At 50.6% G+C, this 12,569-nt stretch overlaps 1 protein-coding gene across 1 annotated transcript; it reads right to left on the bottom strand.

Annotated features, from left to right (window-relative positions):
- Window positions 1-342: 342 nt before the first annotated feature.
- Window positions 343-3,267, bottom strand: LOC123146316 (uncharacterized abhydrolase domain-containing protein DDB_G0269086; the record flags this gene model as incomplete). The annotated part of the gene is given in 1 exon segment (XM_044565945.1): window positions 343-3,267. A coding segment is annotated over 1 exon segment (2,529 nt). The 3' UTR covers window positions 343-713.
- Window positions 3,268-12,569: the final 9,302 nt, after the last annotated feature.

Consider the following 12,569-nt stretch of genomic DNA (forward strand, 5'->3'; position numbering starts at 1 on the left):
TTGGTAGGTTTCTGGATCCAACAAGCAAGCAAGATCGAGTGAACAATGTATAATTTCAGAGCACTAGAACAATCCTACTGTACAACCAACAAAACAATTGAGGCGTCACCATCATACAGGCACAAGCAACCAAGGAAAAGATCCTCCTCTGGTTGCATGGTTTTTGCACCAGTCATACAAAACCATTAACCTGAATGATTGCATCTCCACAATACTGTATGCTCCCAGCCTGCTTTTGCAAGGAAAAGAAAAGGATTTCCATTTCTTGTCTTCAAGGACAGGATAACATCCTTATCCTATATGCAAACATTATCAGAAAAGCATGCAGATGCAAGATGTACATTGGCACAACATCACTTAAAGAACAATCATGTTTTTTTTAGGTAATGTGCAAACATCATCCATCATAAGGGGAAAAGGAAGGAATTAGCACACCCAACAAAGCAAAGCAAAGCAAACCTCAGAGATTTTTACACATACTCCTCCCTAATCTATTCTCATCTCATGTAGTAACTTGCTTAATATCCCTTGTCCACATCACAATATCACATAACTAACAGCAGGTACCAAGCATGGAAAAACAAGCTCACTACAATTACACAACAACAAAGCTCACTACAGTTATTACATAACATGGCTCATAAAAACGTGGGGTCACTAACTAGCTAGCTAAAAGCGGGCATACCAGCAGGTTCCGTCTTGTTTTTCGAGGATCAGAAGCCTATCCCAGTGGCCTTGAGGGGCCGGTGCCGGTCCTCCTTCCAGAAGCAAGTGTCGGGCGCCAGCCGCGCGGACGACCGCAGCGGCTCCGACTTGCACCGCTTCAGGACGAGCGGCGCATACACCGCCACGCCGGCAGCGACCTTCGGCAGCTCCAGCTTGAGCTTCTGCTCCACGGCTGGCTTCGGTTGTGGCTTCGGGGCAGCGTGCGGTTGCATAGACGCAGGGTTCACCGATGCTGGTGCGATGCTCTCTTCTGTGTCCTTCGCGACGCTGGTATCAGGAGCATTGCTCGAATCATCCTTCGTCTCCTCCGACGCAGCAGCATTGCTGTCGGTAGCAGCAGCATTTTGTTGGCGACGATTCTGGCCCTGGTGAGACTTCCAGTGGACGAAATCGGTGCTGCACACCCATGTCTCCTTGGAGACCTCCATGGAGAGCTTGGGCTCACACATCATCATCAGGAGGCAGTCCGGCAGCTCGCCGCTCTTCTTCCTCTGTTCCTGCTTCACCTCAACGACCTTTTCCTCGTCGACTCCGGTCTCAACCTTCTCAGCCTCTGTTTTAATTTCGACACATTGTGCTGTTGTTCCTTCTTCCTCACCATCATCATTTGTGGCCTCTTCCTTCCCATCCTCATTGCACTCTTGGGCTTCCTCCACACTGTTTGGTGCAGCAACAAGAACAGGGCAGTCCTTCTCCGACTCGGCCTCGGACGAATTTTTCTTCCCCTTCCTGGATGCCGTCAAAACCTTAGGCTCCGCGACAAGGTGCTCCTGCTCAATGGTGAAGCTCCACCTCCGTCCATCCCTGTCGATGGAGAAGCTTGCCCTCCTCGAGTCCTTCAAGCTCGAGAAGCTCGATCGCCGCGCCTCCATTTCGGCCGAGAAGCTGTGCCGCCTGTCGACACGATCGCTGCTCGAGGAGGCCTTGCTGCTGGTGGAAACGCGCCTCCTGGTGCTGCCCAGCCGCCGCAATTTGCGGTCCTCCTTCAGTGCTGTGGATGGGGAGCAGCTGCTGAGTGACCTCCTGCCCTTCACCTCTTCCTCCTCCATTCTTGGAACATCAGCAGACTCCTTGGTGCCTGCCACAGCCTCCACCATTGCCGGCGCTTGGCTCTCGCTCTTGGCAGCTTCAACCTCCAAGCCTACGTCCTTGCGAACAATTTGAGCCTCCACAGGCTCATCCTTCTCCTCTGCATCTCCTCTGCAGCCTCCATCATTCTCTTCTTCCCCAATATCTTTGTGGTTGGAGCTCTCGTCTTCAGACCCCGCTTGACCTGCATCCCCTGCCTCGCCGCCGTCGTCTTCAACCACGCCGCCGCGCTCGCGGCATGCCTCCCCGTCGGCGGAAACAGTTGAATTCCGAGCTTCCTCTGCACACTCCTTTTCCCCATTGGCCTCACCTTCCTCTTTTTCTTCTTCCTGGACGCCGCCGTCCCCTTCATTGTCGACCTGGCCGACGCTGGCGGTGGCCGCCGCGGGGGAACCCCAGAAGCGGGTGGCGAGCTCCGCCATGCGCACGGGGTCGGATCTGCAGCGCATCAGCAGGAGGGCGTTCCTGGGAGGGATGCAGACGCTGACCCTCCCCTCCTCCTCCTTGCCCCCGACCAGCAAGATCTCGTCTTCCTTCTCCACCTCCACCGCGCCGACGACGACGCGGGTCTCGTCCTCCTCCCCCTCCTCGTCCTCCACGTCCCAGCCCTGCATCACGAGCCCCACCTGCGACTCCCGGGCCTCGTCGGCGGGCCCGACGGCGGAGCCCTTCCCGACGTCGTCCTCCTCCTCCTGGATCGCCAGGAGGCACCTGGCCACCGCGGCGCCGCAGAGCCAGCTCCCGCCGGCCGGGGCGCGGCGGCGCTTCTTGTCCCCCGCGGCACCGGAGCGCGGCGCGCCCCCGCCCCGCTCCCGGGAGGGCGAGCAGAGGGAGCGGCCGCCGCAGGAGCCGAAGGTCTTGAGCGCCTCGCAGATGTTGACCGGGATCTGGTAGACCCAGCCCTGGTTCTTGGCCCCGGGGTGGAGGGCGCCGGCGCCGTCCCGGTCGTCCGCCCCGCGGCGGAAGCTGGCCTCGGACCCGCGCCTGGAGCGCGAGCGCAGCGCGGCGGCGGAGGAGGCGTGCTTGGGCTTGCGCTTGCCGCCCTTGACCCGGACCTGGCCGATGCAGGTGACCTTGGGCGAGGAGGGCTCGGCGGGCTCCATCCCGCCCCGCCCGCGCCGGCCCCCCGACGCCGTCCCCGGCGGGAACATGGGCGACTGCCCGCCCTTGAGGCTCCCGCTGTTCCTCAGCCGCCTGCTCAGCGACGGGCGCAGCAGCGCCGCCGGCGCCGCGTCGGCAGCACCGCCGGCACCAGCAGCACCGTTCCCGCTTCCTCCGGCGCTGCTGCCGCTGCGGCCGGGGCTGAATGCCTTGGAGGAGGCGGAGGGTCGCAGCCCTGAGGCGGAGGGGCGGGAGGTGAAGCAGATGAAGAGCTCGGTGCCGCCGCCGCCGCCGCCAGCGCGGTCCAAGTGCTTCTTGCGGCGCATCAGGCGCGCGAGGGGGCAGCACAAGCAGAGATGCGAGCGAGCTGAGCCCGTGGCCTGTGACCTCGCCTTGTTTTTTTCCTCCTCCTCCTCGAATTTATTATTCCTATTGTTTATGGTGAGGATGGTCTTGTGCAGACAGTGGGGAGCTCGCTTGGAAATAAGTGAGCTCCAGTAGTAGGGTTTGGGAGTGAGCTCTGCTCTGCTCGAGCTGGAGCTGGGCGAGGCTGCATGCACTTGCCTCGTTAACCGTGGTGCTTACCAGCTGCGGCAATCAATCATCATGGCTGTAATGGAGATGGGGATGATGAGGACGATGGGGTGATGGAGATGGACGCAGCTCCTCTGGCGTACGGCGCACTCGCTGACGTGTGGACCCGGACCCACGCGTCAGTGGCCCAACGTCAGGTGGCCGTACGTCAGGGGATCCGGCTCCGATGGAGATCGGGGAGGGGGACAGGGGCGTGTAGTAGGGTTTGCCCGAGCTGGCGGTAGGTGGAGGTGGCCGGGCGGGGAGTGGAGGGGTCCATTTCGCGGGCATTGTTGCGGCTGTTCCGGCGAGCGGTGGCTGGCTGGCCCGGCGCGCATGTGCGTGCTGTGGGCGTGCCACGGACCTGGGCACGTATTGTATCAATGTGTGTATGTGTGTATGTATCGGCATTCGACAAAGACCAGGGAGCTGCGGAAAACACACATGAACGGTGGTTGGGACGACGGCGTCTTCGGCGCTCCCGGTCACGTGACCTTCTCTTTTCTTTTCTTTAGGGTCCCTTTGATTTGATTTGTAGGATTTAAATAAAAAAGGATAAAAATAACGCATGAATGCGGTAGAATTGCGTCTGCAAAAAGCAAGCATTGCGAGAACGCAGTGATTTTGCATAATTGTGCGTTTGATTCGCGAGAATGGACAAACCGGGCATGTTCAAATTAAGATTATGACCTCTTATATTATGGTCTTTGCCTCGCTCTTTTTTTTCGCATATAAGGAAGAAGAGGTTTCGGCGGAATGTAAGTAAACGAGAATTCCTTTGTTTTTCCTATGAAACTCAAACTACGGAAAAAAAATGTTGCACTTTTTCTATCGCCAGTTCCTTTGAACCAAATGAATGAATAGTGTCATCGTAGATAAACCTTTTTTTTCTTTCTAAAAGAGGCCCTAGAAAACATGCATAGAAAGCTCACAAGACTTTGGAGAAGTAGCAAATTCGTCGCGACAAGGCATACGAGCCGTCCCTTGTGGTTCGTCGGCCGACCCTCGACTGCGGCGGTGCTGCCCCTCCTCCTCGTCGACGTGTTCATCCGTCGCCGTTCCAGTAGCAAAGGGAGCGCATGTAAAATGGTACATGTAGCAGATTGATTCTCAAAATAAATCAGCCAGATGCGGGCTAATGAATCCTGGATTCTGAATCCGTACGCAAACGGCCTCCCTGTTTTGTTTCGGGGTGGATGTTGCTTCAAGGCGTGACACCGACCGGTGATGGTGGTCCTAATTAACTACTTTCTCTGTTTCTAAATAATTGTCTTTCTAGCCATCTCAAATGGACTACAACATACGGATGTATGTAGAAATATTTTAGTGTGTAGATTCACTCATTTAGGAACGTCCGTTCCTAAATAATTGTCTTTCTAGAGATTTCAACAAGTGACTAGATACGAAGCAAAATGAGTGAATCTACACTTTAAAATATGTTTACATACATCAGTATGTTGAGTCCATTTGAAATGCCTAGAAAGACAAATATTTGAAAACGGAGGGAGTAATAGCCAGGCTCACTGCTGGTGCATGTGGCCATGATCTTTGCTCCACCCCCATCAGCTAGCCTTGTCAAAGGCTGCTGAGGGATGGGGATCGTGCACTGCTACTTTCCTAGCATCGGTTTCCTTGCTCGCGCAGTCAAGCAAGGGTTTCATTTCAAGCCTCATTTCCAGGGCTCTCTGAGGCATTTTTCTTAAACTTGTTTGAAGGTTGAAGCAACAAGAAAAATAGATCACTCAAAAATTCAATATCTCATGAGTTACTCCCTCCGTCTCATAATGTAAGATGTTTTTTCAGACATTATGGGGCGGAGAGAGTATTTATGTAAGGTGACTAATTCCATTGTTTTTTTTTGAACATCAGTACTGACACAAAACGCTGATATACACGCACATACACTCATCTCTATGAATGCACACACGCACACCCTACCTCTATGAACACCTATGAAAGACTTCGACGGGAACGTCTCCTCCCACTGAATGCCCATCACCGAAAATCCTGAAATAAATTCAGGAATAAATGCGAGCACCAGGATTTGAATCCCTGATGGATTGAGAATACCACAGTCCCTCTAACCATACAACCACAGGTTGGTTCACGACTAATTCCATTATTCACAACATCCTAGTGAGCTAAAGCGTGCACGCATCGGACCGGACCTTCTTCGAGGGCTGTGGCAGCGGCCCATCGGAGCCGACTGCCGGAGAAACCGTGACCACATCAACCCAGACGCACAACACAAGTTTGACCCCGCAAAGATTGTTAAATAGGAAGCCCACATGGCATAGAATTCAACAACACTTCAAAACCGGTTCTCCCGCAACCTTAACTTCCACTCTGTTAGGGAATCAACCCTGCTCAATGTTGACTGGTTTTGTTATGAATAAATTAATTAGATTAATTAGGGGATAATCTCTGCTTATGTCGGTTGCCTAGTTTGGCAACCGCTCCTTGTAAATCGCCTTTATACTGGGGTATATATACATATATATGGCCCTAATCTTCAATCAATGAGAATCTGTTTCATCATTCATTCCCCTCTCGTTTTTACTTCTAAACTGTTTTGATTGTACTGACCGGTTTTGACTGTGTTGACTGCTGACTGGGCAATGCCATGTCAGCTTTGACCTCTCATGGCTATGGTGGGCCCCATCTGTCATGGATTTTTCTTTTTTCCTTTTTATGCTTGGCGGGTGTGTTTACCCTTTTTTCTGTTAAGTTTTAGGGAAACGTTTGGGGCCGGGGCACCGGCCGAAGCTTCGGCCGGTCCAGTCCACGCGCGCGTGATGCGACCCACTCACGAGCAACCACGTGGCGCGATGGACCCGAGACGACTAATCCTCCTCCCTTTTCTCTTCTTCCTCTCGTGCATCTCTCTCTTTCTCTCTCCCCGCTGCCATGGTCAACACATCGCCCCGCGCTGCAGGCCTTCCAGGCGCGCCGCCGTTCAGCAGATCTGCCCGCCCTCGACCAGATCCGCACGGATCCGCGTGCATCGGAGCTCTCCCTACCTCGCCGGACCCGGCCACGCCGGAGCTGCAACCAGCCATGGCAGGACTGCACCCCGCGGCCCAAATTTGCTGGAACAGGCTGGCGAGTGCTGCAACCGTTGACAGAAAAGCTTCAACCCAAGATTAAAAATGCTTCAATCGTATATACGGAAAGTTGTAAGCGTTCAGTGCTATCGAGGAAAGCTATAACCATCTATATAAAATGCTACAAACTTTGATGAAAACAGCTTCAACCGAACGATAGAGAAAAGTTTTCACCCAGACGCTGCTCAAAAAGAAAAAAAGTTTCAATCGTTTACAGAAAAGCTTCCACCGTAGAGGGGGAAAGCTTCAACCATTGAGATAAAATCTACAACCGTGTCAATTTTTTGCTACTACCGTCTGTGTTTTTGCTACATCCATTCATGCGGCCATGGTGCTTTTTTACAACTGTGACCGGCGACGACGAGGACGGCATTTTTGTTGCAACATCCTCGTTTTTTGCTACCATTGGCGCTGTGTTTTGCTACATCCGATTAACATTTTTGCTACAATGGCGACACCGATGGATTTTTTTGCTGGAAACGTTGTCTTCATTTGCTACGACTGACACGGGAAAATGCTACCACGGGGCATCTCTGTTTTTTGCTGGAACTATCATCGGTGAGGCGGAGCTGCATCCATGGCGCTCCGACGGGCGGCCGAGGCGGCGAGCGGTCAGCTCCAACCGGCGGCCGGGGCGGCGAGCGGCCGGGGCGAGCTGAGTGCCGGAGCGTGGGGCGGCCCCGACGAGCGGTCGGCACGGCGAGCGCTCGGGGAGACGAGGACAAGGTAAAAAAAAATAGTAGAGGAGCTTGAATCTGACGGTGTTGCACAACAGATCGGGCGGCTGCGAGCAGACCGGCCAAAACATTCGGCCGGTGCGCCGGCCCCTGGCGGTGCCCTAAGTTTTAACCATGTCACATTTGTGTCTGAGACTCTCGTGGTCTCTTCGCGTCTCCTGCTGCTGGCTGCACAGGCAGTTTGAAATGCTTGGGAGTACTACAGTCACGATGAGAGGCGAGTCCCATTGAAGGCTCTGCGTGCAGATGCGCACTTAATATTTACCACTGCTCCTGTACTTATGAGCGTACTCTCCTCCGCTATCTTCAACCCACCTTTTGGCTACGTACTACAAGCTGTGCAAGATCTTGCTGTCGACTACAACTTGGAGATGGACATGGAGGCAGTGCCGTCAGATTCAGATGCGCCCTGGCGGGGCGTGCTCAGAATCGCCATCTTCACAAGCTCAGCACCACACAAATGTAACGTACTGTTTGGCGCGAAACCGGCCGATCGCGCGGCAAACCGAGAGCGCGCACCCGCGCTTTCCAAAACAGCCAGAGCCTCCTCCCGCCACACGGCCAGGGCCAACGAAACCTGCCCGCTTGCCTTGCCTCCGTCCACTCGCCATGGCCAGCGCGCCCCCGCCCTCCTCCTCCACCTCCGTCCGCCGCGCCGGCGCCGCCAACGCCCCCACCGCAAACGAGCACCCAACGCCTGCGCCTGCCACCGCCTGCTCTGTTCGGCCGGTGCCGGTCGACGTCCGCCCACCGGCGGCACCGGTGGACGGCAGCCGTCTGTCCGAGCAGGACGACGCGGTGATCCTCCAGTCCCTCCGCGCCCACCTCTGGAGCCACGGCGGCCGACCTCGTCGCCACCTTCTTCGGCCGGCTCAGCAGGACGGACTACAGCCTCGGGGACGTGGAGGCCAAGATCCGGGCCCTGCGGCGCCGGTTCAGGGAGGCCGACGCCGCGCTCTGCGCCGGCACCGGCTGCCCGGCCCCCGGGCACGGCCTCCGGATGTACGCGCTCTCGCTCGAGGTCTGGGGCGCCACGCCCGCCGTCGTCGCCCCGCCCCGGCGCGACCCGGTGCCCGACGTGGGCGCGGCGTCCACGGCGGCGACGGCGGCGGTGGGGAGCAAGATGCCAGTCCCGCCGGTGCCGCGCGCTGCCCCTGCTCCTGCTAAGAAGAGGCGCTGCGACGAGTACCCCGCGCTGGCGAGGGAGGCGGAGAGGCTGACGAGGGAGGCCCTGGAGCGCATCGACGACGTGACGGCGTGGTCGCTGGAGATGAGGGCGAGCAAGAAGGAGCAGCGGCGTCTGCAGAGGACGAGGAAACAGTACCGGCAGCAGCAGCAACGCGCCGGCGGTGTGCCTGTGCCCGCCGGTGGGCGCGGCGAGGACGGGAGCAAGGAGCTGGCTAGCGTGATCGTGAAGCTTGTTAGAGGCAACCATGGCCCCTCCTCAGCTGGGAACCAGCAGAGATGAAGCAACTGTGATCTCTGAACTCGCTTGCTGAATCTCAATTTTGCAGCCTGAATGTGATATGCTGCAGTGTGTTCTAGCTAGATAGAGTAGTTGTAGTTTGTTCTAGCTAGATAGAGATGTTTATTGTCATCATGTTCATTGTAATCAATCAGGTGATTGGACTTGAGATTCCTTGGCTATCTCAAGGCTAACAGAATGCATCGAGTCTACTTCTCCTTCTGTTTGATGGGTCGACCTTGAACTGAATCTGAAACAGAGGAGAGTGGTTTCTTCTGGATCGAGAAAGTAGAGGTTGATCCTACTACCCGGTGTGCTTACGGTTTACAAACATACTTTCATTGAGATGTTATGGATCTACAAAACAGATGAGGATGGATTCTTGTCGATCGAGAGAGTGGGGAATGATATGATATTACTAGGATGGCTGACACCTCTCATGTGGTCTGTTTAATAAACATGGTGGCATTCAGGTCTCAGGTTGCGGCGACAAACAAAATCAGGCAAGTCAGGTCTCAACCATGGCTTGTGACAAAGGTTTAAGACACTAACAACACTTGACCAGGCATTGTACCAATTGTATTACTCTGTGTATGCCAAGAATGAACTCATATATTCTGAAAGGACCCCATTCAAATACCACTCTTCGGTTTATAACTGGCTGACAGATCAAGTTGCAGGTTATTCCCACAGCATCGAATCCGGGCAACGAGCAACGCTATGAGCACGGCAACATCAAATTTATCCTGACAAGAGAACCAAAATATTGTAGGGCTCAAGCATCTTCCCAAGAGTTACCAAATCAACTCAATTCATTCAGCAAGTACCGACGCAAGTCGCAAGATGGAGACTGCAAACTGAAAACATAACTGACATTTAACACAACCTGTTTTTTTATTATTATTATAGCTTCAGAGCTGGCCGGATGCACCAGGTGCTACATCGTGGCATTGATGTGCGAAGAGCAGATTCTTCGATGTGCTCATGTTCCAGTCATTGAGGACTTGGAATTTAAACTCAAAATGTGGCTTTCCAAATACGATGTCGTCGCTCTGCAAACACTATGACGCATGAACTAGCAAAAGTATGGTTTCTATGTTTGCCAACTAATAAAATTTGCTGGAACTCTAATGTACCGCCAAAGAAGAAGAAGAAGAAGCCTGGTACATTTTTCTCCCACGTGTGTTTTATACTGTTGACACGACTGCAGTTACTATCGTAGCTGAATCAAATATTTTGGTGGAATCATAAATGTAATGTCGCTGTTGGAGCACAACTTTTGTTCTTTGTTGTTGCTTTCAAGTGAATGAGTTGCACATTGTTGGAATTTGAATCTGTCGGAGTCCACCTATATTTCCCGGTTGTTTACTCCCGGATCGGGGCGTGCTGGCTGCCATTTGCCGCTTCTGGCTCACTGCCCTGCCTTCGCGAATTTGAAAAAAATGTTCACAAATTTGAAAGTGTTCAAGGATTTGAAAATTGTTGAAGAATTTTAAAAAGTTCATGAATTTAAAAAAGTTTGCAAAATTGAAAATTGTTGGTGTTTTTTGTAAATTCATGAGGTTGAAAAAAACCTTCGTTGGACAAATGTTTCCTGAATTTGTAAAAAATTCACGCATTGGACAAACATTCATGAATGTTTTTAAAGTTCATGAATTTGAAAAAAATGCATATTTGAAAAACGAATGTTGACAAAATAAAAAATGAAAATAAGAAAACAGAAAAGGAGGATAAATGAAAAAGGAAATGAAAAAACTGGAGGGAAAACTGAAAGAAGAAAACAGAAAAAACAAAAAAAAAACAGACTTGAAGCTTCTAGCAGCTTTCCAAAACTGAAATGTACAAGCGGCTCGCGAAACCTCGCACACCCGCTGCGTCCTCTAGTAAATTTGACGAACGAGAAAAAAAATGGGCTGAGACCTGGAAACAGCGGAGGTGTGCGCCGAGTTGAAGAAATAATAGTGTAAAAAAAATGAAGAAAAAATAGGAAACTACGCCATAGACGCTGAATAGGAAAAACACCCTCCTGGGTCACAGGCTGTGTGTGACCGTGTGCTTGCTTTTGTTTTTGAATCTCACAAAGCTTTATTAGGGCGTCACAATATTTACAAGGACGAAGACAAGATCAACGGGCTAGCCTAACCAAACATGATGGCCGGACCCTACAGAAAAGCATACTTTACGAGATTATGAGCCTCCATAGTTGAGGTTCTATACTCATGACTAAACACACAAACCGGAAACCTACTGGCTCTAGCTACTATTTCATGAACTATGGCACCAAAGCTTGCACCACTTCCTTCCTTAATCGCATCTATGGTAACCTTGCAATCTGAAGCAATGATCATTATAGGTATATAGAGATCCTCCACAAGGGCTTGCACCTCCCTGATAGCCATTGTTTCAAGAACTTGCTAATGTTCCTTATCGCCACTGCTGATGCGCCCAAACAAGCTCCTACCTCATCCCTGCAGATCGCACCAACTGTGCTAAAAGTCCTATCACGTTGATTTTCGCATAGACACATACTTGAAATGTCACCAACATTTGTTTGAAACACGAGAACATTTTTTAAAAGCTAGTCATGTACTCCCTCCGTTCCTAAATGTAAGTCTTTGTAGAGATTCCACTATAAACCGCATACATATATATATAGATACATTTTAAGTTTAGATTCATTCATTTTGCTCCGTATGTAGTCCACCTAGTGAGATCTCTACAAAGACTTATATTTAGAAACGGAGGGAGTACATGTTTTGAATGCTATGAAACCTTTTTCTGAATTTCACGAACATTTTTCTTTACATTTTATAATTTTTTAAGCACTAAAAACTTTTTTAAGGTGCGTGAACATTCTTTAAATGTCACCAACATTTTTTAACAAGTTGAGTGAACAAAAAAATTACACTGTATTAACATTTTTCTAATTTGAGGTGGACTTTTTCTTAAAATTAAGTAAATCCTTCAGTGAAATATATGTACTTAGAGCATTTTCGAAAGTATGAATAAAAGTAAAAATACAAACAAATAAAGAAGCATTTTTGTGTGTGTGAACGAATAAAGAAGCAGAGAAGAAAATTGAACGAGCATGTGGGAAGCTACTTGGGCCGACCCAATAGTCGCTGGCCTGCCAATTCTCTACTATATACTACTCCCTCCGTCTTAAAATAAATGTCTCAATCTTAGTACACACTTATTTTGGGACGGAGTGAGTACCTAAAAAGGATGTAAAGTTTCATCTTTCACTTTTCTTCTCACCACCCATTTGTCTAACCTTCCCCGTATGATATTCAATCACACAGAACACACAAAAAAGTGTAGCATATATTGTGTAGTGATAATTGCCATGTTTCATACAGTAAATTTAGCATGATCCATAAGGAAGCAAATAATCCCATGAGCGGGTGAAAATTAAATTCCCATGAGTGTAAGGTAAATCTGCCATGGCAAATAAAGGTAATTTTGCCATGGAAAATGAAAAGTAAAAATTACCATGCATGTAAAAGTAAATTTTCCATGGCAATAAAGCTAATTTTTCCATGGCAAATAAGAAATTAAAAATTGTTGTGGCAATAAATAAATTTTGCATGGCAATAAAAAGGTAAATTTGCCATGGAAAATAAAAAGTAGAAATTTACCATGGCAATAAACTAATTTTGCCAAGTAATTTTACCATGCTACGGAGTAAACTTGCCACGTTCTTAAAAGGTAAATTGTTCAGAATATCATTTTTTCATACATTTGTTGTGTGTCTATTCCAAAAAAGATGTTTCA

This window comes from Triticum aestivum, chromosome 1B, assembly GCF_018294505.1.
Source record: "Triticum aestivum cultivar Chinese Spring chromosome 1B, IWGSC CS RefSeq v2.1, whole genome shotgun sequence".
Lineage (NCBI taxonomy): Eukaryota > Viridiplantae > Streptophyta > Magnoliopsida > Poales > Poaceae > Triticum > Triticum aestivum.